This window comes from Cordyceps fumosorosea (assembly GCF_001636725.1).
Source record: "Cordyceps fumosorosea ARSEF 2679 chromosome Unknown scaffold_7, whole genome shotgun sequence".
In the NCBI taxonomy this organism is placed as follows: Eukaryota; Fungi; Ascomycota; class Sordariomycetes; order Hypocreales; family Cordycipitaceae; genus Cordyceps; species Cordyceps fumosorosea.
In genome coordinates this window covers 91419-115877 of record NW_017387307.1, presented here as the reverse complement: position 1 = coordinate 115877, position 24459 = coordinate 91419, and the positions used below count along the sequence as shown (strand labels likewise).

The following is a 24459-nucleotide window of genomic DNA, read 5'->3' as shown; positions in this document are numbered from 1 at the left end:
ATAAGCTGTAGTGGCTGAGACACCGTTCCTGAGCATTATACGTGCAATGTCAATATGATTGCAAGGTTTTCTCCTCGTCATCAGTAAGCCTCTCCCGCCCTGGTGAACGGGGTGAGGTATTCATTGGGTGTCACGTCAACAATACTCATGACCATGCTATTTGATGAACGCTTCAAGCAAGAGTCAGCAGCTATGAAAGGTTAATATAGATAAAGATCAAACGAATTTAAATAAATCGAACAGACCACTGCCATAGTTATAGCTAGCGGTGTTACTTGGGAGATCTTGTATTTTGCACTGGAGTCCCCGTCTCCGTCTCCGCCTCCGAGTCCTGCTCGAGTCCGTTGACACTCCCCGACAACTGGCCACTTACCGCACCGCCCTCGGCAAAAGCATATACGTTTGGCTTCCCACCGACCTGGTTCAGCAAGAAGCGCTCGTACGGCCCAAGAGGCTCCTCCACCATGATCCGCTGCCTCTTCTCCGTCGGCGCCTCCTCCTCCGGGCCCACGTACTCCCAGATCCAGCGCTCCCCTTGCTCCTCATTCGGCTTCCTCCCTACCTCGCTGGCACTGGCCTCCGCTGGGTCCCAGAGCGGATCGCGCGGCACCGGATCCTCGTACCGCGCCGTGGTGCGCCGCAGACGCCAGCGGCGCGTCAGCGTGGGCGCGGCCCAGGCGACGCCGCCCTGGTCGTTGAGCCCGAGGCCGCGGCAGGCGAGGCGCACGCGCGCAGAGCTGTGGACGCGCTCGTTGGTGTCGCGCAGGAAGGCGCCACGGCGGTCGTCGCCGGTACGCGGGTCAGCCTGCCGGTACTGACCGGGCGTGCGCGACGTGCGCCCGGTGATCCAGTCGACGACGCTCGGCGGCTTCTGCAGCGCGCCGAGGGCCCACGGCCGCACGGGCGCGTTGGCACGGAAGATGGCGTCGACGGCCCACGGCGGTGGCGGCTTGCGGGTGCTCCTGCCAGCCGCGGCAGCGAGCTGGGCGGCCTTGGCTTCGTACTGCTGAATTTGCTGTGAGATCATGCGCAGAGCAGACGGCGCGTGGAATTCCACGCCAACCGAGGCCATCTGATCCATCATCCCTAACGAGGGTTGTTAGCAAGAAGGATGGATGTATGCTGCAAGATGGGCTTTGCTTTGACTTACAAGCCAGGGTGATATTGGCCATTCCCACGTCTTCAACGCCGCCTCCACAGTTCCCATGCGTGCCGGGAAACCATACCTGACGGAGGTCGGTTGTGAGCTTGTTCTCTGGTCGACGTTCCCATACGGCCGGTGAGTATGGCGATCTGTTCTCGTCGAGAGCTAGGGCGTGAAACGCATGCTCAATGCGGTCGGAGAGATCCGTATCGTGCCATTTGAATGTAATTCTAGGTCAGCGTATTTATTCACTTCTAACAATGTTGCGCCATTGAGGAGACTTATTCGTTGTTGGCGGCTCGGATGCCGAGCGCGTCGAGCCAGCCGATTCTGGGGATGCCCAGACTGCCCACAGTATCCCAGACGCCGATAGCCTTCACCTTGATGAGCTCGCCGTTTGCTTGCGTGACCCGCGTGAGGCCCAGCGTCTCCAACCTTCCGCGGTACGCATCTGCGGCGCCGTTGCCTGTGGGCTTGTCCTCAAAGGGCGTCTTGGGGAAGGGGTCCTGGTACGCGGCGTCCTTCCAGTGCTGCATGTCCTTAAAGACGGGAACAAAGGATTCCATGCCTTCGCGGGTCAGCAAACCCAGCTTGCCGATCATGCCAGCGACAGATCGTACGGTGAAGGCGCCGCGAGACCATCCAATGAGTATAATTTCGTCGTCGTCCGCATAGTTGGCGCAGAGAAAGGCATACGCCTCACGGACACGCTGCAATTGATCACAAACAGGCATTAGATACGCGTCTCTCAACGCAAACATGACCCAGAACTTTCATACCTGTGTCAGGCCCAAACCAAAGGCACCTCCGGTGAGAGTGTCGAGGGTGTTGCTGCCAGTGCCGACGCCCGACTCGTAGTTGATGATCTGTAGAGTGCCGTCGCTGCATCGGCGCTTGAGGCAGCGCGAGATTCGAGTGACGTTGGAAGCCACTTGCAAAGTAGCCTCATTCTTGCGCGAGGCCTTGTTGAAGCCGTCATCGCTGTCGAACCAGGTGCCGTCGCAGCATAAAATGATTCGCTTCTTGGCGCCGCCGTCCGGGATTGGTTCTTCGGTGGCGAGCGACATGACGGCGAATGAGGGCTAAGAGAACAGAGAGTCGCTGGAACAGAAGCCTTGGAGTATGAAATGTACGATTATGAAGTAATCACCTCATTCGATGTCACCATAAATGCAACGGCGCAAAAGTGAAAGCCAATGTTCCCCAGCGCAACGCTTCCTAGCACAAATGTATATGTACCCATTCTCAAGATGATTGCCTGAGAGCTGGCAACGCTAATAGACGATAGCAGTCACAAGATCACACAGGCATTTCCCGCTTCAGGTTGGCCTCGAAAAACGAGGCCGTGACAGGAACGAACCGTTGCAAGTGGGCTGCGCCGCAGCCCGCCCAATAAGCCCATGGCGCGTCAGCACGGTGTCGCCAAGGAGAGCTTTGACGATCTCGCCCCCAAATTGTAGGCTGAGATATTCTTCAGGGTTTCCTTTATCAGCTTGCCATCTTTGTTCGCAGAAGAATACCATGACAACGGGGGGTGATAAGAAGAGGCACAGCTTATTGAGTCTTGCCCTACCTAACCCGTGCGTCTTGCGTTGGCGACAGGCAAGATCAAATACACGCATCTCGCGTCATACCAGTGGCACGTTGTGACTCTGCCGTTTCAGTATGGCGTTGGACGAGGCTGTCTTGACGAGACTTGGCAGTGGCTTTGAAGTAATCAGCCCAGCCTCGCTTACCCTAGTTGCTCAAAGAGGCAGCCTGCGGGAAGCGCCGTCCCGAATCATTCCCCTAGTGGGATGGAGTCCGACGCCGCCTCATAATCTCAAAATGAGATGGACCAGTAAGCTAGCGCAATGACGCATCGCCAATGCACCCACGCGGTAGCACTCTCCATACTCGATTTACTACGTATATTTCGAGTCCAATTGAATCCATTCGTTCTGCGCGGCTTCATGCAGCACTCGAAGAATCCGGCAGCTCCCGTGATGGCGCAGCTGCCAAGGACGGGCGACGCCTGGTTCTGATTAGCTCAAAATTCTCTCTACTTTTGTTACTGTAAACAGGTATCGGGCCTTATTAAACAGCCCGTACCCAACTTGGGTATGTACGGACCTTGTCGAGATGGCATTCAGCTCAGGAGAATCATTCGTGGCTTGGCTATTCATGTGCAGTCAGGCGCGCCAATATGCCTCTGCTAGATCGCAGGAACATAAAAATAAAAAAGATACAATACTACGCCTTTTCAACGGCATTAAGTGAACCGGTCTGTCGCATGTAGCAGGTAACCAAGGGCCCGGCACCCGATGGTCATGAATTATCTTAGGGTAACATGAAAATTGGAAAAGCATAAAATGGGCTTCCAAATGTAGAACTCTGGAGAGATGCCCGTTATAGAACCGAGCCAACAAAGTATACGTTACCAACTGGCAAATTGTGCGCGGAAGACCTTGAGATACAGGCGCAAGCTGCAACATTCCCTTCCTGACCTTAGCAAGAAGGGAAAAGATAAAACTCCTAACTGATAAGATGCGGTTAGCATCCATGATCCAAAACTTTGACAGCGGTTCAAACTCCAATTCCACAACATGTCAATGACGCATTTCCGTTTTCTTACACCGCCGCCAGCTCCAGGTTTGGTCATGTACGAGAACACTCCAGAGTCCGGAAATGATTTGCAAGCACCGTTTCCCTAGACAAAGTATAAAAATGGACACAAGGCAGCGATGCGCGGCGGGAGTACAAGGCGTGATTGTAGCCCACCAGAGCAAGCCAACCGAGGTTGCACTTGTTGCATTCAGCATGCTTATATTAGCCGGTCTGTAGTTGAATCTATAATTTCCCATCGTTATCCTACACCGGCGCCCATGATTCCTCCTCTACTGCTTCTTCTTCCTTTGCGCCTCCTCCATGCTGGCGCGCAGCCAGTCAGGCACGAACGCCTTAATCTTGACGCTGCCCCCGACGTCGTCGTCTCCCCCCCAATCGAGCACGAAGTCATCCTCCGGGCTGTACGTCGCGGCAGCCGGCACCTGATCGCCGCCGCCCGGCACTACGGCCGCGACGTCCGTCATGATCTCGAGGCGGCACAGCGCGAGGCCAACGTTGCCGAGCCCCTTGAGCCACTTGCCCGCGCTGCGGCCGCTCTTGCCGCACCGGCCGATGCTCGTTTCCGTTGGCACTGCCGCGGCGTCGGTGGTACCGCTGCCGGCGGGGAGGGCGTCGGGGTCGTACGCGAGGACGCTCGGCGCGGGGCGGTCGGCGTCGTAGAGGGCGCACGGCAGCACGCGCTTGCGCACGACGCCGCGGTGGCGTGTGCGGATCGTCAACTCCTGCCCAACGTAGCAGCCCTTGTGGAAATCGACGCCGCCCATGTGCTCCATGTTGCTCTCCAGCGGCAGCGCCTGCTCGCGCAGCAACTCGTCCTGGCCCTCGGGCACACCCTGCAGGTACCGCCGGATCGTGTACGCGTCCTCGGCGGCGCGCTCCGCGTCGATGACGTCAGGCGTTCCAGGGCCTAGCTGCAGTATGCGCCATCCCATGGCGGGCGCGCGAGGGTCGCGCAGCGTCATGATGCTACCGTTACCGCTGGGCAGGCCAGGGTTGGAAGCGGCGTCGTCCCAGGCTTGCCAGACGGACACCTCCTCCGGAGCGAGAACGCGGACGCTGACCTTGGCGCGCAGCTTGTACCGCTTGATGTACTTTTCGAGGCGTGCGGCCTGTGAGGCGTCGGCCTCGACGAGGAAGCCGTCGCCGCCGTCGCCGTAGTCGAGGGCGGACAACCCGCCGGCGCCGCTCCGGAAGGGGTAGATGAAGGTGTCGTGCATGACGCGACCGGTGGCGTTGAGGAAGCCAGCGTAGAAGCCTTCGGTGCGCGGCTCAGGCGGCGCCGTGGTAATATTGCGCCCACTGTTGGCAGTGGCGACGTTTTGCGTGACGATGCCTTGGAGGAACTTGGTGGCGTCGGCACCGGCGACGGCCAGGACGCGCCGCGACGAGAGCTCGGCCAGCCCGGCGGCGGGCGGCTTAGGCGGCGCGGCTGTCGTAGCCAGTCGGCGGCGGCGGCAGGATCGGCAGACGACGGAGGAGGAGGTGATCGTCGCACGAGGGCGCTGGAGGAGCGCTCGGTTCGCGAGAGGTTGCATGGCGCCCCGGGGCGCAGAAATAAAAGCGGCAACAGGTAGGGGATTCGAAGTAACAGTTTGCGGAGACGGGATGCCTTCGGCACGTGAGCTTTTGGGCTTTGCGAAACGGGTTCTAATCGGAGATGATGAGAGGAGATACATAGGTAGGTCAAGCCTGGGAAGCTCAGCGAGGTTTTTTTGCGGGGCCTTCTGGAGGCTGTGGCCTGCGGACTTAGGCTACGGCGCCGTGTGTTTGCGGAGATCCGCACATGCAGCGCCCAAGGAGGTCAGACATCAAGTGTGTTGCGGAGTAGTTTATTTAGTTCAGTCAGAGTATAATTGAGCAGAATAGCAGCAGCGGCGATAAGGTCGGATCGCAGTGGTGGCAGAGGGCCAAGTCCGCGGGTCCCTGAGTCTACGACGCCCTTTACAGTGAAGTTAGATTATTATCAAGTTATCTGAACGGATCGAGAAAAGTAAATAGGCCAGCGCACGATGATGAGCGATGATGGCCTGCACCTGCATCGTCAAGGGCAATGGAGTGGCGATATGGCTGATGAAGATGGCGATGACAACATCATCCGCGATTGGCCTCGATCACCGGTTCTCGGCTAACATCAACGCTGGTTGGCGCCTGCGCCATCGCAAGTCGTCAGGGCAAGGGCGACGTGGACCCTGCATTTTTGGTCAGAGGTGAGGAGGGTCATGATGCAACGAAGATGCGGGCCTGGGTCGTGATTGGGCCAGGAGGCAGAGAATACGTGTCCTGGTCGAGATATTGAATGCGGCACCCATCATGAGAGTGTACGAGGCCGATGCAACCGAGAGGCTCTCCGGTCCTTGGCCATGGCAGCGCTCTATCGGATCAAGCCTGTTGTTTGTGTTCCGTACCTGGTGACATCTAGGCATGGTACGTAATTTGTCCTCGGACCCCGGGTACTGTCCGGCTGTGGCACGTGGGGGCGGATACAGGAACCGGTCATTTTTGCCCGTTGCCGGCGCCGACTTTTTGCTCTTGTTCGGTCGCCGGGCGGTACCACATGCAAGGACCGGGCGGCCGTACTCGACGGTTGACTTGGCTACGGTGGGGTGGTGTTATGGTGGCTGTGTTTGGGTTGGCCAGCCAAGCAGCCAAGGCGCAGGCCATATAAGTTACGCGTAACAGCTACGGAACCCGAGGGGCGGTATCGCAAGGGACAGACAGCATGGGCTCGTCAGCCCCGTCACGCAAGAGTGACGAAGGCGAGACAAATTAGGCAGAGGCTGATGTGCATCCATCTGTGATTTGCGCGATGCCAGCGACCAGTGCCTGGACGGCGGGTACGCAGCCCTGGACGGCGGACAAGGGAGCACGCGGCCGAAGCGTCGACGGATGGATGGAAGAAAGCATTTGCAACGCGCGCGCTAGCATTGAAGCGAATTGTGTGTGTGTCCTTTGCATGTGAAAGAGTATTCTGGTGGAGTGATTTTGTTGAGAGACTCGTTTGCTAAATAAAGAGATAAAGGTGTGAGCAGGTTTGATTAAGCTGCATTCCGCCTGCGTGCATGGCATGTTTCACAGTCACAAGCTAAAGTCAAAATTTCAACCATCTTGGCTTCGAGCGCTGCCTGCTGCTCGCGAATTAATTCCCATCAGGCGTCCCCATCCCCTGCTCGTCGACCCAGCACAGCTGCCCAAGATGGGGTTTTGTTGTTGTTATGACAGGGGACAAGGAATAATTCATAGAAATCCTTCCATTGGAAACGAGAAAAGGGAGCAATATTATACCAAATTTCCCGGCGACGCCTAGTCGGCAGATGCGATGAGCGTAACGTCAGCAAGGGGTTGAAATTCGCCAGGGTGTAAAAGTCCGTCGCCTCTCTCTGAGCGGTGACAGGGGCATAACTCCATTACAAAATGCAAGACACCTGTAAATTGAAAATTCTGAACATAGAAAAGAGATCACGCATCAATGCACGCAATTCACAGCGGCACGCATGCTCGCACCGTAACGGGGCCACAATTCACGGTTGAGGTGCCGGGCTGGCAAACTCGGTTCGCTGATGTGATCAGACAAAAGCGCAACGCAACAACAGCCAAAGAAAGAAGAAAATTGGATGCGGTGTGAGTGTGATCGACAGCTGCAATTGGATTGCAGGGAGACCAAGTGTGAATGGCTGACGAATCCATCTGAAGGCAGTATTTTTCGCTAGACCTATTATAGTATCCAAGATTGCACGTTTTAGTCTCTGGCAGGTGGATCGGGTTTTGGCTTTTTTTTTTTCTGCTGCTTAGTAAAGTCGCAAAGTCCGGGCTGCCGATGCTTTCATACCGAGCCCCGACAAGCGGGGCCTGTGCTAAAAAGAAAAGTTTACAGACGTAAAGAAAAGAAAAAAAAGAAGGGAAAAAAAAAGAGTTACTTTGATTAGAAATATTCAAGAGCAAGATGGTAAGATAGAAATCAAAGGAAAATTGTTGAGTGGCATCGAACACAACACTCTGCATCGGGATGATTCATGGACTCGACTTGTCGCCATTCAGCAACGCAGGGCGTGTGTGGCTGGATTTGTGGCTTTCCGAGCCGGCGGAAGATGTGGGCTGGCGGTCTGAGAGCCGTGCAAGGCAAAGCTTTCGCCGCTGGTCTTTTGACTCACCCACCGACCGCTACAGATTTGAATAATCGTGAACCCCGCTACATAATTGTATTCACGAAAGGTCACAAGCAATAGTGAAGAATGTATTTGAATAATAAAGCTTTGAATGTTTTTAGTAATCTAGATGATTGATTTCTGTGTTTTGATTGGTGTCGTGTCCCGAGTAGCCATTCATGGCGAATGCTCGTACTGTTTGCAGCAGCGCCACTCTTTACCACCAAACGGCGGGAGCGGTCACCGTCCCTGTTTATTCATTCCCCCATATGCTGTACATTGTGTAGAGTGGTTGTGTATCCTGAATGTTCCGATCAAGTCCGTAAAACAAACGCCAGAATAGTATGTAGAAAAAGACGCCCCCATGGTATCAAAGATCTTTTCAACGCCATGTAAATGCCAAAAAGATGATGCTGCAACAAGTCCGCTAAATCGTTTGGAGAGGAAAGAGAAGAGAGTAAACAATGTCGGTCATCCGTTTTAGTAGACCATAATGGCGGACACCAGGCCGGTCGCGTTGCGACGGCTGTAGTACTCTTCCTCCTCCCTGTAGGCTTGCTGCTGCTCCTTGGCATTGGGCAAAGGCAGGGGCGCCTCAGCAGGCGAGGGCGGCATGGACTCGTCGTCGGACGAGTCCGAGTCGTGCTGGTCGATGAGCAGCTCCGGCGGTGAGCCGCTGCTGCTGTGTGAGGGTGTGCGGACAAGCTCGAGCTGTGCGTAGTCCTCCTCAAGATCCTCTTCGATATCATCGGCGTCGACTTGCTGAACGGTGACAGTTGGGACGACGACGGCCGTGTTGACCTTTGGATCCTCCTCCTCGTAGTCGAAGTCGGAGTCGTCAGAGTCCGAATCAGACGAGTTGGCCTCGTACTCGTCCTCCTCGACGGCCTCCTCGACGATGCGGTCGGCCCACTGGATGTGGCGGCTGTTCTTGTCAGCCGCGGCCTTCTTGGTGTTGCTGCGGACGGACTGGTTGAACCAGCGCTCCTGCTCGCGCTCGGCGTCGGCGAGCTCCATCATGAGAGAGTCGAGCAGGTTGGCGTGGCCGACAAGTAGGCGCAGGTCGTGGTCGGGCTGGGCGGCCTCGCGCGAGAGCTTGGCGCGGGCCTTATGGGCTAGGTAGTAGGTCTGCGTGACGGACATGGTCTTGCGGGAGGGAGCGGCCAAGCGTGCGATCGGAGAAGAAGACGAAGAAGAAGCAGAAATGGGCTTCTGGTGGTGGATGAGAGTTGGTTGGAGAGTCGCGGCGGTGGACATTTTAAAAGTAGGCGTGTATGAGACACTATATATGGATTGGTGTGTATAAATTGTTCCCTTGATGGTGTTATTTTTTTCGTTGTGAGTCAGGCCCGGTTGCGGGTACCAAGTGGGTTTAGGCAGGGATATTGGTAGATGGATGCGCCGCGGCGGTACGATTTGTATGGATGATGTGATTGTCGAGTAAAAGCAGTCGGAAGTGGTTGCAAGTTGGTGTGGAATGCTTGTCGTCTGTGAATCTGAATTGGGAAGTCTGGTTTGGGATGGAAAGGAAAGTCGGAGGAGGTGTGGGCGACGGGATTCTTTTAATCTTGTTTCTGTCTAATATGAATCTCTCTTTGTCCGTCTTGCCGGGGCCCGCGCAGAAGCCGGGCAGCGAAGGGCGGGCCAGCAGGGCACCAAGCACTGCCCGCGGCGCTGGGGCGGAGTTTGGCATACGCGGACCCGAGCATAACGAGACGACTCAAGGGAAAAAGGGGTGGGGCCCAGCGACGAGTTTGATGACAAGGCCCGTGGACATTAAAAATCCCCGGCGGGCCGCTGACAGATGTGACTCGTAGCCTGTATGGCGCTAACATTCGTCGGGCCCGACAAGGTTTCGCTCTCGCTTTTGGCTCGGATTTTGTCAAACGGTGCTACCTAGAGCCTGATTACATGAGCCTAGGTCACTCGCCCGGTTGTGGTACTTCCATGGTGGCTGAGTCACGCCGCCCATTTCCAAGTACTCTCGCGCTGGCTGGTACGCCGCATGCCGTCCGGGACCGAAAGGCTGCGGTCAAGCAATTATTTTCCAGCACGCCCTGGTCGCTACAACGGGAAGGCCATTAAAGGGCCCGACTGTTAAACTGGTCACCTCGGCCTCTACTCGGAGACGAGCAACTGACATGGGCCTGTGACTCCTTCTCCCCAACCTAAAAACGAATCACTTCCGATTTCTTCTTCTTTTTGTTTTGGTGCTCTAGCAATAGCTGCGTGCAAAATCCGCAAGTTGGACAAAACCCGCATCGTGCATTCTTTCACGTTCGTCCCCGTTTGTCGTGCTGAGGAATCGGTGACTCCAACCCAGCGCTAGCCCCTAACACCGTCAATCATCACCCCAAGCACACCATGACGGTGACACCATAACACCGTCGCCCAGCATTTCGCACCGCTAAACTTTCAGTGGCTTGTGTCGATTCATAAGCGGCGCCCCGGATTAGAAACGTATGTCCGTCTAGCCACGTATCTTTTAATAATTCACCATTCTCGATGGAATTAAGCCCAATTTCGCAACCGCGATTCGTCAAAGTTTTTTTGTGTTCTTTCCGCCAGTGGTGCTTCCTCGTCACTTGCCTGCATTACCACCAGTTAGCATGCAAACAACGCTTTGTCGACGCAACCATGCCCCAAAACGTAGCAGCACGTCGTAAGCCGCATCGTAGTAAAATGGCGGACAGATGTAGGCGCACGCTCAGTCAAACGCATCAAGTAAGCCCTGAAAGCCGCGTCTGCAATCTGGCAACTCAACACACCTCATCTCGTCGAGCCTTCTACGAAGCAGTAGCCTCGTCGTCGTGGACTCTTGCGCGTCCCTGTATCCTTGCAGCAGCGTGAGAGGAAGACCTGGTTTGACCACACAGCCTTGACACCCCCTGCGACTGCAAGCCACCACCACCACTTGTATCTACATACATACAGTACGAAGTACATGCAGGCTGATGCTGTGGCTCCGGAGCTCATGACCCTCGCATTCTGTCACTTCAACCATGCCTTTCAACGTCCCTGGCTGTACACTGCTTGTTGAACTTGAATTGCTTTCTTTAACCTGATGCCGCTGCCTTGTGCCGAGTTCTAAAAGCAAGCGAGTCCCAACCGTGGCTATTATGCTGCAAATGCATAGGTACGCCTTGTCAATAGGGCTGAAGGGAATACGTGTATCGCCGCGCATTCTCCGCTGACTTTGCTCGCCGAGGGTGGTGTTTTTTTTTTCTTCTACTCGCGCTTCTGGAAATATCCGTTCCGCCATGACGAAAGTTTAAAAAAGGAAAAGGCGAAGGTCCACTTGAGAAAATAGAATTCCGGCGAAACCAATCGAAACACCAAAACCCCGTCAAATGATGCCGCTTTAAGTTTAGCGTCGGTCCTCTTCTCTTTCCGAGTCCGCGGCGAGCCATGCGCCAGATATGATCGGCGGAAGAAAGCTTGTTAGAAATCCAAACTCTTCGTCCATCTGCGTAAAGCCCGAGGACCGACACAAGATAGAAACCGTTAGTTATTAGGCGACGTTGTGAGACGCTACCGAGGCGTGCCGCTCAGTCATCATTCCTCCAGGTAGTCCTTCTGAGTCACCATCGACTTCCTCAAGCGCTGACCTGACCTTACTGGAAGTCTTATCAGCCCAAGAAGAGCCATTGTACTTGTGCTCCATCGAAGCTAACTTAATTGCTAGAAACTCGTGTTGTCTCTTTTTTTTCCCTCGTAGCTACAGCGATATCCAGCGCCTTATTGGTTTCCATTCCCCCCAACCGCTGGCCCTGCGCCGGCGGACATGATGCATTCCCAAAACTGAGCCTGCATGCATCAACAATCGTTGGTTCTCGGGTCGTACTTACATGTTATAGCCCAACCACTTCTGATACTCTAAGAGGAAAGGGGTTCACACCGAGACACGCGGCACAACGACTTCTCTTCATTTTCTTATTTTAATTACAAGCCCACTGACCCTGACAATGGGCATCCATTAAGGCAGGCACTCTGCTCTTCATATTTCAATGTTGATGACAATAGTTGCGCAACATCCTTGATAACCACCTATACCGCCGACATCCAGAATATGCCAACATCATACGATGCCAGGGGAGCACATAATCGCCTTCTAAAGGTCGATCAAGCACCATCAACTCATTGTTGCTCACTTGCAGTAGCCGACTAGTTATCGCCGTCACGCGGACCAACTTGCTCGGGTGCGGCGTGCAAAACTCCGTGGACTTTGTCCCTTCTCTCCGGCCACAGGAAGAGCCCATTTTAGGTACAAGGCTGCGGGAGCAGCTTGACAGGGCTGCAGGAAGGAGTCGGGTGTCGGGCGCCCACTCTTTGGTCACAGGACCCTCCACCGTCCCTTCTCTTTTTCTTCCCGATGGATGGTGTTTCCACCATACCCGGCTCACTGGGAAGTGCGGCAGAACAAGGGTGAACGTCGGCGCCCAGTAGCCGCCATAGGCCCGTAACACCCGTTGCTACCAACACTGGGCCGGTGGAGCTCCGACTGCGGACCTGGAAGGGTCACCAGACGTGTAGAGAATGGAGCAAGGAGTAAAAAAAAATTAAGTCCTTGTTAGAATCAACGGCAAGAGAAAGAACAAGGAGAAGATGTCGATGACGGGGACAGGTTATAGTTTGTTGCGATGCATTCACAACCTCTCGGCCTCGCAACCATGACCTGAATGGCACATCGGACATCATCTTTCACACCGCTTCATGGCTCAGCTCAAGAGAGAAGGTTAAGTGCCTCGAAAGGCCGATTTTCTTACACATCGACGGGGAAGCTTCTTTTCCACCCGTCAAGATGCCCATCCATAACACTTACACCCCACATCAGTACAATGTGGGCAAATGTAAAGCAATGACCATGCTTGATCAGGCGTGACAATAACGCTGACTCTTGTTGCAATTCAAGGTGAACCAACTTTACAGGGTATATCATTACCATATAGGGTAGCCGGGAATCAGAACTCGATTAGAAGCATAAAGTAAAGTCAAATTCGCCATGTCACTATGCAGTATCAGACGAAACCCGCCCGGAACAACCATAGATCCTTGAACCCGTCTACGCAATCCGAAGCTTCTGTTTCGTCCGCTTCCTCTTTCCGCCAACCTCCTTGTCCTCCTCGACCTCAAGCAGCGCCTCGCGCTTCTTTTCTGTCACCGTCTTGAGCGCCTCGCGCAGGACCCTCGTCTCCAGGTTGACGCCTTCCTCGGCCCAGGCGTCCATCGGGCGGCCGACGCGGCGCTCAATGGCCAGCACGAGCTCAACGTCGCGCTGACCGACGAGCGTGACGGCCTCACCTGCGCGTCCCGCGCGCGCCGTGCGGCCCACGCGATGAATGTAGTCGTCGGGGTCCCTCGGCACGTCGTAGTTGACGACCAGCCCGACCTCGGGGATGTCGAGGCCGCGCGCCGCCACGTCGGTCGCAACGAGCACGCGCGCTGCCGACGCGCGGAACCGCGCCAAGTTGTCCACACGCTGCCGCTGCGGCAGCCGCGAGTGCAGCGACGTTACTCGGTGGTCGAGCAGCCGTAGAAGGTGATGGAGGAAGTCGGCCGTCGACGTGCGGTTGCAGAAGAGGATGACCGTCTTACTGAGATTAGCCGCAGTGAGCAGGAAGACATGCAGATAGTGCTCCTTGTGCGTGACGGGCACCTGCACGTGTGTCTGGCGCAGCGTCGCGGGGATGGCGAGCGCCTGCGTGTCGACCTCGCACACGAACGCGGGCAGCTTGCCGGGCTTCGGGGTCATCTTCTCGAGCGCGCGCACCTCGGGCGTCATGGTGGCGGTGAAGAGGAGCGTTTGGCGCTCGGTCGGCGGCGGTAGCGCCGACAGGCACGCCTCGACATCGGGCAGCATGCTGCCCGCGCCCGCGGCCTTGAGCAGCCGGTCCGCCTCGTCGAGCACCACGTAGCGCACGCGCCGCAGCCCGCACACCGTGTCCTCGCCCGACGTGCGCACGTGGTCCGCCAGCCGCCCGGGCGTTGCGACCACCAGGTGCGGCCGCTGCTTGAGCGCGATGGCCTGCGAGCGCATATCCGACCCGCCCGTGACGAGCGTGACCCGCAGGCTCTGTGGCGCCGCGATAGCCCGGAATTGCTCGTAGATTTGTAGGGCAAGCTCGCGCGTGGGCGTCAGTACAACTCCAAAGATGGCTGACGGATCTTCAGCCCACCGCTGCAGCATCGGTACCGCGAACGCGACTGTCTTCCCAGAACCTGTACGGCTGCCGCCGATACAGTCCCGCCCCTTGAGAATCTCCGGGATGCACCCCTTCTGGATCCCGGTAGGCCGCCGAATTGCCATGTTGGCAAGTGACTGCACCAGCCACGGCCGCACACTCAGTGCCGAAAAGGTCGTGGTCGAGTCGGTGGGTGCTAGGACCTGCGTGTGGGCGGGCTCGGCGGGAGAAGTGTCCTCGACGCCCGGCTTAGCAGCCGGTGGAGCTGCAGCGGCCTTCTTCTTGATACGTGACGGCGCCGTAAATGAAGTGGTAATGGAGTTCATCTTTCGTTGGGGCCCGTCTTGCTCGTCGTCGTCGTCACTATCGACCTGGGCGCCTCCGTCCTCGCTATCGTCGCTGGAAGTAGCGTCGTCGGTTCGACGCCGCTTGCGGGCTGCTGCATTGTCGAGGTAGTCGGACTCATCCGATGATACGGAAGCTTCAGACACAGTCTCTGCACCCTCCTGGATCACTCTTGACTTTTTCGGGGCGGGCATGGCTGGGCGGATATGCAGCTTTGTCTCGTTCCGAATGCTGTCGCGTCAATCTTCCTCCATTTTTTTCTCTCTTTGATTTGGCTTGCAATTATCGATAGCGGCCGGGTAGACCCACTTCCCTCTTGGCGGGGTTGGCAGGCGACAATCAACAACATGAAATACTACGGTCTATCGACGCAGGTATTAACAATATGATACAATGATAATAGGATGATTTCACTGGTTGGCTTAAACATCCATGCGGCAGCGGGAGCTGAAGCCTTCTTCAGTACCCACTCAATGCCAATCGCAGCCATCTCTACCAACAGACGGCAACATGTAAACGTATAGGACGGGTACCTATGTATGTGGGTGGTTTATCAGGTGGCAGAAAAGGTCGCGAAAGAAGTTTGTCCCTCAATTTTTACATTTTTTGGTCCCCATCGGCGGCAGGGTTCTCGTCCTGCATGGTCAAGCAGTGTTGGTGAGCCGACATTCGTAACTGGCACCAGTACATTTCTTGGCAAGACTGTAAAATGGGGTAATTTGGCTTCTTTTGCTCAACCGGCAGGCTGTTCATAAAAAGTTCCCGTGAAACAGGTTCTATGATTTTCTCTTGGACAACCTAACACTGGAGTAGTACTTCGACAGGTGGCGAGCATCTTGGCCAACCAGCATAAGATGAGGCACACATCCGCTGTTGATTCGCCGCAGATTTGCCAAGAGGTTGTACAGAACATCTGCGGCAACAAAACAGGCATGGAATCAGTTCTGCCGCAGCAATTTGTTTAGAAGTGGCTGCAGTATTGTCATGCTATCTCGCGCCGCTCCATGTGACCTAGCAAAATGTTGCTCCGACAAGGCGTACAGATTTCGGGCGACCCAGAGTGTGGAAAAAGTATAAGTATGGGTCATGTTCGGCCGGTTGAGATCGTGCTACGAGCTCTGCTATACTCTCACACCTGTGTCACTTGGCTCAGAATAAGCCGCAGCTGTTGGTTGGTCGCCGCCCTCGAATGGTAGCCTCGGATACGATACTAACCTCCTCTCCAAATAGATCCACCGTGAGCATACACCTGTGACGAGCCATGCGTTTGCCAGTAGCCGCCGTGGTCTTTGGCGCACTGTCTACCATTTGCGCTGCAGACTGGCTAGAGGTCTGGCAAAGATGCAGAACCAAGAACTCGGATCATTGTGAAGGTCTTGGCTATTTCCACACGGACACTGGCGAGTATGCAGTGAACGGAAATGACGGGTGCCATAAGACCAAGGTGCCGAACATGAAAGAGTTCTGCATCGACTGGAAAAATGCGCGCGCGCACTTTAGATTTGGCGGGCAGTCGGACAAGCGCTGCCTGGGATGGACGTGGACAGAGCCATGGGAGAGATGCGCATTCAAGTCATGCTGGCGCCAGGTGTTTGAAGAGATAACTTGTTCGTGGTACGCGGCAGATCCAGTGCGGGAAGACGACGGTGCGTTGCCTTTCACTTTCGAGGAGGCTGAGAAGGAGTGAGCAAACGATGATGCGAATTCGAGGAGATTGCGTTAGCTGGAAATGCAATGATAGTGGAGCGAGATAGCAGATAGTGCCTTGAAATTGCCCAAACCATTGTGGGGTACATTTTCCTAGCCATGATGATTCACCATGATTGTTTGCTGCCAGTTCATAATAGGGTCGGTGGGCGATCGCTAACAGCTAACAGGTTGAGCACCTGCTGGCATATCGGTTGGGTGCCCAATGGCTGAGGCCTGCATGGGGTTTGCTCAAATGGGGTTCCTACATTGAAGGACATAGGTGTGGCTGCAAAATTTATCATGCCCGCCTCCTCTGACGAGCTGCGTGAAGGAGGGTCGCACGCTTGGACAAGCCTGGCAAGGTCTCGGATGAGCTGCACGTTTGGAAGGGCGGCATGAGGGAGATGTGAGTTTCTGAACGGATCCGGGGTATCAGACTATGGGTAGACGGAGGAAGACGTGCCGCAGCTGCGAGTACGGCATGGGACGTCCCGGGCGCCGTGCAGGTATGGTGATGAGGATGGGAGATGGTGTATATTTTGTGCGTTGTTGTGGTTGTGGGTGTTGACGATTCGTTACGTGAGGGCGGGGCTCCGGCCTGCTGGCTGGTTAATGCGCCAACGATGGATGGTGTGGAGGTACCTATGTATGTAGGTGATTGAATCTGGATGTATTGGACGTGACAAAAGTTGATAGGGGTAGTATCAAGGTTTTAGGTTCTTTCCTCTTTACAAAGCAAGGGCAAAAGAAAAGGAAAAAAAACTATTGAACGGCTGTAACTAGCAGAAAATAAGCGAGAGGAACCTCCTGCACCTACTACGTTCATGGGTAAAAGGGCGGGTGCCGGGGCGGCTACGGAGTTATTACATGAAGTACGGGCAACGGAAACACCAACACACCACTGAACGGACGCGGTTAAGCGCTGAGGCCGGGGCGGCGCAGGGAGTGTTGGGGCTTCGAGCGGAGTGGGCACTGGGCAGTTCCGTACCTGAGCTGATCGGTCGGATTTTCTCCACAAGACAGACACACAAGCCCGGTTGAAACAAGTTGTTCGTAACATAAATATTGACAGGAGAAGGCATGGTACGGTGGGCGCCTGCACAGCTATGTACAACGGCCTGGCAAGTCAACTTTGTAGTAAGCTGACAGGCACAGTGGGCCTCGAGTAGGGAATTTTGAACAAATCAGCGCACAAGTCATTGCTGCTCGCAATTCAAGGCATAGCTGCAGGCCAGGCATGGAGCTGGGACAGGTTGCAGGTTTTGTCTGTAACAATTACATCAGAGTAAATATTAAGTACTACAGACCGAAAAGAGTGCAGGCCTACTGTCGGCGTCTGGCCTGTGAGAAAGATTCCAGGTCCTATCCAGGTACCTTACGGAACCCCACAACAGTTCCCGAAGCCCGCCACTCTCGCTATGGTAAATAGCTTCAGCACTTCGAGCGCCGTGGCCACTGCCGAAGGCCGTCTGGAAGTACCAGCCCAATGCTTGCCTTGAATGTGATGGTGACTGAGTGAGACCCGCCCGAGGTACTTGGATGGTACCTGTCATTCTTGACCCATCCAGAGAGCCCCTGTTGCTTGCATCATTACCTGCGCTGCCCAATTGTTCTGCCACCATCTTCCCTCGCCAGCGCTTCTTCGCTTCCGACCGCCCGCCACCTCCAACTTCCAACCCAGACCACAAACCACCTTACCTCCACAGCCCTCTTACGACCCAACTGCCAACTACATACCAACCTAACCACCCCCCTTTCGCCTGCAGCCGTCTTGGCCTTGTCCTCGTCATCTCCTTCTCTTCAATCATCATTCGCTTTTTTCTTCACCATCACCTTGCCAACTTGTCCCGACGCCCCAGAACCTCGCCAATCATCATAGCTTGCTTCTGCCCCGACCACGTAAGGTAGCTGCTTCCCCTCACAGCTCCAGAACCCCGACCTGCAGGCCGAGACGGATTTCTCTCGTCCCTGTTGGCAGCGTCCAAACCAAGAAACAAACTCGACTATCTACTGCATTCTTTCTTTTCTCTTTTCAGACACTCTACAATCGCAGCAATTTTAACGCCCTCCTCCTAAACCCGCTAGCACTCCCTTTTTTTGTGGCATAGAGGCCATTGCGATTCTAGCGGGGCGTCTTGCCCATTGAAACTACTGGCCTGTCCCAGTCCCAACAACTGTTCAGCATCATAGCAAACTCTGTCTCTCGTCCACACTGGCCAAACGTTGCCATCATGGCTGATGCTGGAGCCTCGCAGCCGCACGGCCCAGGGACCTCTCACCAGGTAATGCCCCTCACTGTCGCTGTCTTCATCATCGGAGCCCTCTCGCTCGCTAACCAGACATAGTCATCCGTGATGCCCGTTCCCCAAGTGCCTGCCTCCGCGACTCCTGGCCAGGTACCCATCATGAACGCACCTGCGCCTCTCCTTCGCCCAGCCCTTCCTGGTAGCCGCCCCGGCGGCTCTCGAACCCCGCGACTCGGTCTCGCCATTCCGCCCTCCCCCAGCGTCAAGCCCGTCTCCCAAGGAGGCCAGCCAGCTCCTGGCCGACCACCCCTGCCGACGATGAATCTCGCTACACCGATGGGCAGTCAGGTGACACCATACGAACAAACCCCACGATCCAACAACTGCGCTCAACCTGGACAGTCGGCCGGTGCGGGTAGCGAAAGTAGCGCTGCTCACTCGAGGTCCGGTAGCTTTGGCCCTCTCGACGGTAGAAATAGCAACCCCACCTCTGCCGGCTCCCAGTTCTCTGCTCTCTCATTTGCTTCGCAACTATCCCAGTTCGGTATCCCTGTTGGGCGTGCGCAAGGTACCCCAGATCCCGTTTCCGCTGTTGGTTCCATGTACTCAGAGAGGAGCGAAGGCGGCGTCACAATGGAGAGAGAGGGCAGCCTGCAAGGCCTGGAGGCTTTTGATAAACTCAGCCTTGAAAAGGCTAGAGTCGGAGACGTCGCGGACCTTGATGACGAAGGCTGGCGAATTGCCAGCATGGAGAAGCGTATAATCGAAATTGGAAACCTCGGAGAAGGTGCTGGTGGTGCTGTTACAAGGTGCATGCTCAAAGGCGGCAAAACTGTATTTGCCCTCAAGGTACTTCACCATACTCCTTTTATTTGCATTTCCTGCGCCTAACAGACCCCTAGGTTATTACCACAAACCCGGATCCAGATGTTAAGAAGCAAATCGTCCGCGAATTGGGGTTCAACAAGGATTGTGCCTCAGAGCACATTTGCCGCTATTTTGGTGCATTTGTTGACCCTTCCACAGCCACCATATCCATAGCTATGGAGTTTTGTGAGGGCGGTTCGCTGGACAGCATTTACAAGGAGGTAAAGCGCCTTGGCGGGCGAACTGGGGAAAAGGTTCTCGGCAAGATTGCTGAAGGTGTCCTCGGCGGTCTCACGTACTTGCACACCCGTCGCATCATCCACCGTGATATCAAGCCCTCGAATATCCTTTTGTGCCGTGACGGCGCTGTCAAGCTTTGCGACTTTGGAGTGTCAGGCGACTTTGGTACCAAGGGCGAGGCTAACACCTTCATTGGCACCAGCTACTACATGGCACCAGAGCGTATCACTGGTCAATCATACACCATCACATCCGACGTCTGGTCAACAGGAGTTACCTTGCTCGAGGTTGCCCAGCATCGGTTTCCTTTCCCAGCGGACGGCACTGAGATGCAGCCCCGCGCGGGGCTTATCGACCTGCTCACATACATTGTGAGACAGCCCGTGCCAAAGCTTAAGGACGAGCCTGAGATGGACGTTTATTGGAGCGACAACTTTAAATACTTCATTGAGTGCTGGTACGTATGGTTCCTTACCAACTCTCACTGTTTCGTTACTGACTAGCCTCCAGCCTTGAAAAGCAACCCAACCGCCGTGCAAGCCCATGGAAGATGCTGGAACATCCCTGGATGGTCGAGATGAAGTCGAAGAGAGTCAACATGGTCAAGTACCTGTCCTTTGTCTGGGGCTGGGACAGTGAAGGTACATCGCAGGCGACCTGAATTCTACGCTGTCGAGGGCGACCATAAAAAAGTAGCCTCGAGTGCTCTTCTCTTCCTCCTTTGGCAGCCTTGCATCTCTGGCGTTTGACTCTTGCATAGTTCCACATAAGCATCTAAAAGCCGGGTTTCGAACATTTGCAGCATCTTTCACGCAGGAGCGCTTGAAAAACGTCTTACATTACACCGACACACATTACCACCGTCGACTCGGCGATAAGATAACATATCAGCATCCTTTGGAGCATACACAGCAGGAAAAGCAAATCGATATGATGGGCCATGACATACACAGGGGAAACAACGAGGAGATGCACATCGTCGTCGACCGCGCTGCCGATCTTAGCTGGCATTATGGGAGACCAGGAAGTCCAGCGTCAAATCACTCGTTGCTCTCGCTACTCTCGTTACGCTCATTATTAATCAATGCAACTCCCGCGATGCACATATCACACCGTTTGGGGACAGTATTCTTTTGTGTGGGAATAAATACGGATACCTTGAGCATGAGTATTATGCACATTGATGTTGGCATAATCCTTTTTGCCCGTTTTTCTTTTGGTTTTAGTTGCGTCTTGAGGCGTTTTCTTGGAATACGAAATATTTTTTTTATCTTTACATGCGAATTCAGCATTTTGATTTCCTTTTTTAATAAATCACACCGTCTCATTGTATCATTGGTTCCTCAAAACACATTTCCCCTTTCCTACTCCTCTTGCATATCCCCCATCAGTTCTCTAAGCGCCACGGTGGCGTACGCGCTGCGTCCCAGCTGGAACTTGACAATCGCCGCAATCTTTTCTGCCACTGCCGCTGCCGTTTTCGTTACACCTGCTTCGCTCTCCCCATTTACGACAGCGTCATCTCCCCCACCCCCCCCGACTTTATTCTTCTTCGCCGCTGGCTCCACGCCATCCGCTGCCGCCACCGCCGTAGCCTTGATGACATCCAGATCCGTCGGGTGCATCTGCTCCTTCTCATCAGCATAAGTGCGGAACTCGATGCTTGGGGTCGCTAGAAAGCGCTGCATGAGCTTGCGGTACCGCCCTGGGAGGCTGAACTCGCGCCGCATGCGCATCATCTTGCGCGGGTCGAGCGCGCCGTTCTCCGGGCGGCTCATGAAGGCGTCGTAGAAGGCGCCAACGTCGTTGTCTGGGTACGCGACCTGGTAGCCGGGTGTGGGCAGGACAACATCATAGATGGTGTAGCGCCCGCTGGCGGCCTCCTCCTCGGTGAGCGGCCGGGCGCGCACGGGCGCGCTGCTGTCGTCGTCGTCGTTGACGGGGTTGATGATGTCGTCGCCGTCCTGGTCCTTGCCACCAAAGAGCGGCGCGGACACGTCGTCGGCGATGACGAGGTCGCCGGCAATCACCTTGGCGCCGTAGCGCTCCCAGCGTATGCTCGCCGCGTGGTTCCAGACGTGCGACTGGTACGCATGCATGTACATGGAGCGCAGCCCGCGCGTGATGTGCGTCAGCGAGCCGACGTAGTCGCGCATGGACGAGGCGCCCCCGCGCGTGAGGTGTCGCGTCACGCAAACCTCGGCGGCGAAGCGGCGCGGCATCATGCTGGCCGCCCGAGAGGGGTCCTTGCCGGTGCGGAAGAGCATGCACGCGTGGTGGCGCGCGAGCTCCTCCATGTTGGTCTTATTGCCGCCAGCCTGCTCATCCGCGACCGCCTCGTACTTGGCAGCCAGCTCGGAGTCGTAGGTGAGGAGTGCGTTGACGGCGTCCTCGTAGCGGTCTCCGAGGATGAGCTTGCCAATCTCGTGTGTGCCGATGTGGTGCGTGCCGAAGCGCTGGTGGCCAAAGTAGTTGATCCAGCCCTGTGCGGCCATGTGCTCTAGGGCAGCTCCGACGTTACTCCTCAAAAGGGTCAGCCGCTCCGCGACGGACTTCTGTGAGTCGCCACCGGCATCGTCCACGACCTTGCAGTTCTTTAGCGTGATGACGAACTCATTGCCGAGCAGTTGGCCGAGGTGGATGCCCTCGTCGCGGTACTCGTAGTCGCCGGTCGATATACCCCATAGGTTGCCGTTGAGGCCGGCAAGGCTGCGCTGGTGCGTGTAGCGGATGGAGCAGCGCTGCGCCGTCGACGCGCGCCGATCCTTGGTGCCAGCGTAGCCGATCGACTGCGGCTTGGACCGGATCATGCGCGCAATCTGCGTCACGGCGTCCATGGTGTCGCGGTTGTCCTTGTACAGCGTGAAGTGCAGATACTCGGCGGCGGGGCGGTTGTTATCCTTGCGCTCGCGGTTGCCGTCGCGCTGCTGGGTGCCGTTACCAGCTCTGTTACGCTTCTTGCCCCTCGGCCGATCGCGGATCGCCGTTGCCACGATGCCGCCGCTGCCGTCTGTGGTGGTATCGATTCTCGATTGGAAGATGCGGCGCACCTCCTGGTGTATTTGGCCGCGCGTCCACTTGTCGTCGATGGGCGCCGACGTGATGGGCTTTACGCGCTGCTCCGGGTCAGCAGTTTGCGCCTCGCGGAAGATGTCCACGAGCTCTTGAGCAAACGCATTTCCAGCCAGACCTGTCAGAATTGCGAAATCTTCTGGCGCCACCTCTATCGCCTCGACGGGCGGTTTTGGCTTTTCGATCTCCTGCGCTGGCGCGGTCTCTGCCTCTGCAGGCTTGACCTCAGTGTCTTCCCTGCCCGTAACACCCTCAGCTTGCTTTTGCTCCTCCGTAAGTCCGACAGTCCTTAGATGAACCACCTTTCCATCCAATCCGATTTCATTGACCTGAAAATCTGAAAATCTTCGGCGTGTTAGCCATGACAAATGCGCAGAAGGCCGTGCTGCCTCACCGGACTCTCATTTCACCAGCCCAAGAGAAGGCAATTGGAGTAGCGCGCTGCGTAATGCCAAGCACCTTGTCGCGCGAAGGCGCATCACGCGGGTGATATTTCGCAGGTTCCGGCATAATTTAATAAGGTGAATGTGAGCCGCGACAGATGCGGCGTAGAAGTCTCTGCGAATCTTGCTTGTACTGGATCGGGTAACGGGGTCTACCGTTTCTGCCGGCAGAAAGAGATCACTTCGGTCTGCTGGAGAGGGCGGTCTAAAATCCTCCCCGTGTGAGGTAGGCGGTGTGAGAGCTATACAGGGTAACCTGGCTGCCATCGACCCTTGAAGGATCAAGGAACGAGTCGGCAGCTAGAGAGGTAAAAAGAGAAGAAGGCTTAAAATCCCATGCGTGGTTTTTTTTTCTTTTTTTTTCTTTCTCCTCGAGCTCGTAGAGTGGGATATATTTTTGAGAACTGTGCTATGGCACAAAAGCTAAAAAGTCATGCTTGGCAAGCATGGCTCCTTCCACGTTTGTGCTACTACATAAATGAGCCTGCGAAATCGCGCAGTTATTTGCATTCGTAGAAAAATTATGCCACAAACCCCTTAAATCGTCCCAGAATGGAAGGCCAACAGTGTCAATACCCCAAACTCGCCCCTGGGGCTATCTATGATTCAGATCATAACGGAGAAAAGTCGTTCCCGGGCTCACAAGGTATGCGACGTTAATTGACGGACGCGAACTTGCTAATACCAGACCAAGGAGGCCTTCGAGCACCTCCCTTCTACGGACTCGCGAGTCTTACAAACCCATTAAATAGGTATCAATTCAATAACTCGGATATTTTAAAGCTATGTGACGCGGTTAGGTCGCAATTGCAGCAGAACCACTTTCTTGGCCCGCGTGCTGAGGAAATACTTCAATTACTGAGCGCCATGAAGAATGACGAGTCAGACGGCAGATACTCTGTCAACATGAACACAATCAGTGCTTGCCGCTTAGACAAGCTGCTCTCCGATATTCCGTCACCCGACAATGCCTGTTCTGAAGGAGAAGTAGCGTTGGCGCACAACCTACAGCGGAAATGGAGACTGCGCTTCCGGCAGGAGTACTTCGATCTTGATGAAAAGAGATTCTCTAGTTTTGCCACGAAATATGGCCAGTTACGAGATATTGCCTTTACAGACACGCATTTGTTTGCTCATGGACGCTGGCAAGCAATCCGCTGCGAAAGTCTGTCTGAAGTGGAGGGAGATCAGCAGTTCGAGCCAGGACAGTAAGTACACCCATCACGAGAACACATACATTCTTGATATCTCACAATGCAATAGCTAGTGGCTGAATCTCGCTTGCGCCGCTCGCGATGGTGTCGTTGGAGCCGCTCATGAAATTCCTACCAGGGGAAGATACGGATTTGCAGCATTGCCACTAATGAGCGGAAGTGAAATAGTCAACTCTGAGACCAACATGGTTCAATACTCTAGAGATTCAACACTGTCAGACGCACCCGTCTCGTTGATCTCCCAAGTCGGTGCCAAGACCCGACTCTT

The 24459-nt window shown here is 55.3% G+C and overlaps 7 protein-coding genes across 7 annotated transcripts; 1 reads left to right on the top strand and 6 right to left on the bottom strand.

Annotated features, from left to right (window-relative positions):
- Positions 1 to 271: 271 nt before the first annotated feature.
- ISF_03578 (peptidoglycan binding domain containing protein) lies at positions 272 to 1172 on the bottom strand (the record flags this gene model as incomplete). The annotated part of the gene is made up of 2 exons (XM_018847184.1): positions 272 to 1086; positions 1151 to 1172. The coding sequence occupies 2 exons, from the start codon at positions 1170 to 1172 to the stop codon at positions 272 to 274; spliced, it is 837 nt and encodes a 278-aa protein (XP_018705391.1).
- Positions 1173 to 1425: 253 nt separating this feature from the next.
- Positions 1426 to 2211, bottom strand: ISF_03577 (peptidoglycan binding domain containing protein; the record flags this gene model as incomplete). The annotated part of the gene is made up of 2 exons (XM_018847183.1): positions 1426 to 1854; positions 1924 to 2211. The coding sequence occupies 2 exons, from the start codon at positions 2209 to 2211 to the stop codon at positions 1426 to 1428; spliced, it is 717 nt and encodes a 238-aa protein (XP_018705390.1).
- A 1809-nt stretch (positions 2212 to 4020) lies between these two features.
- On the bottom strand, positions 4021 to 5286 carry ISF_03576 (aminomethyl transferase; the record flags this gene model as incomplete). Its single annotated transcript, XM_018847182.1, has 1 exon — positions 4021 to 5286. The coding sequence occupies one exon, from the start codon at positions 5284 to 5286 to the stop codon at positions 4021 to 4023; it is 1266 nt and encodes a 421-aa protein (XP_018705389.1).
- A 3087-nt stretch (positions 5287 to 8373) lies between these two features.
- On the bottom strand, positions 8374 to 9150 carry ISF_03575 (hypothetical protein; the record flags this gene model as incomplete). Its single annotated transcript, XM_018847181.1, has 1 exon — positions 8374 to 9150. The coding sequence occupies one exon, from the start codon at positions 9148 to 9150 to the stop codon at positions 8374 to 8376; it is 777 nt and encodes a 258-aa protein (XP_018705388.1).
- A 3805-nt stretch (positions 9151 to 12955) lies between these two features.
- ISF_03574 (ATP dependent RNA helicase (Dbp8)) lies at positions 12956 to 14614 on the bottom strand (the record flags this gene model as incomplete). The annotated part of the gene is made up of 1 exon (XM_018847180.1): positions 12956 to 14614. One exon carries the CDS (start codon positions 14612 to 14614, stop codon positions 12956 to 12958), a length of 1659 nt encoding a protein of 552 aa, XP_018705387.1.
- Positions 14615 to 18340: 3726 nt separating this feature from the next.
- Positions 18341 to 20123, top strand: ISF_03573 (MAP kinase kinase; the record flags this gene model as incomplete). Its single annotated transcript, XM_018847179.1, has 4 exons — positions 18341 to 18391; positions 18455 to 19204; positions 19258 to 19919; positions 19973 to 20123. 4 exons carry the CDS (start codon positions 18341 to 18343, stop codon positions 20121 to 20123), a joined length of 1614 nt encoding a protein of 537 aa, XP_018705386.1.
- A 703-nt stretch (positions 20124 to 20826) lies between these two features.
- On the bottom strand, positions 20827 to 23044 carry ISF_03572 (Pseudouridine synthase TruD, eukaryotic; the record flags this gene model as incomplete). The annotated part of the gene is made up of 2 exons (XM_018847178.1): positions 20827 to 22879; positions 22929 to 23044. 2 exons carry the CDS (start codon positions 23042 to 23044, stop codon positions 20827 to 20829), a joined length of 2169 nt encoding a protein of 722 aa, XP_018705385.1.
- Between the last annotated feature and the right edge of the window lie 1415 nt (positions 23045 to 24459).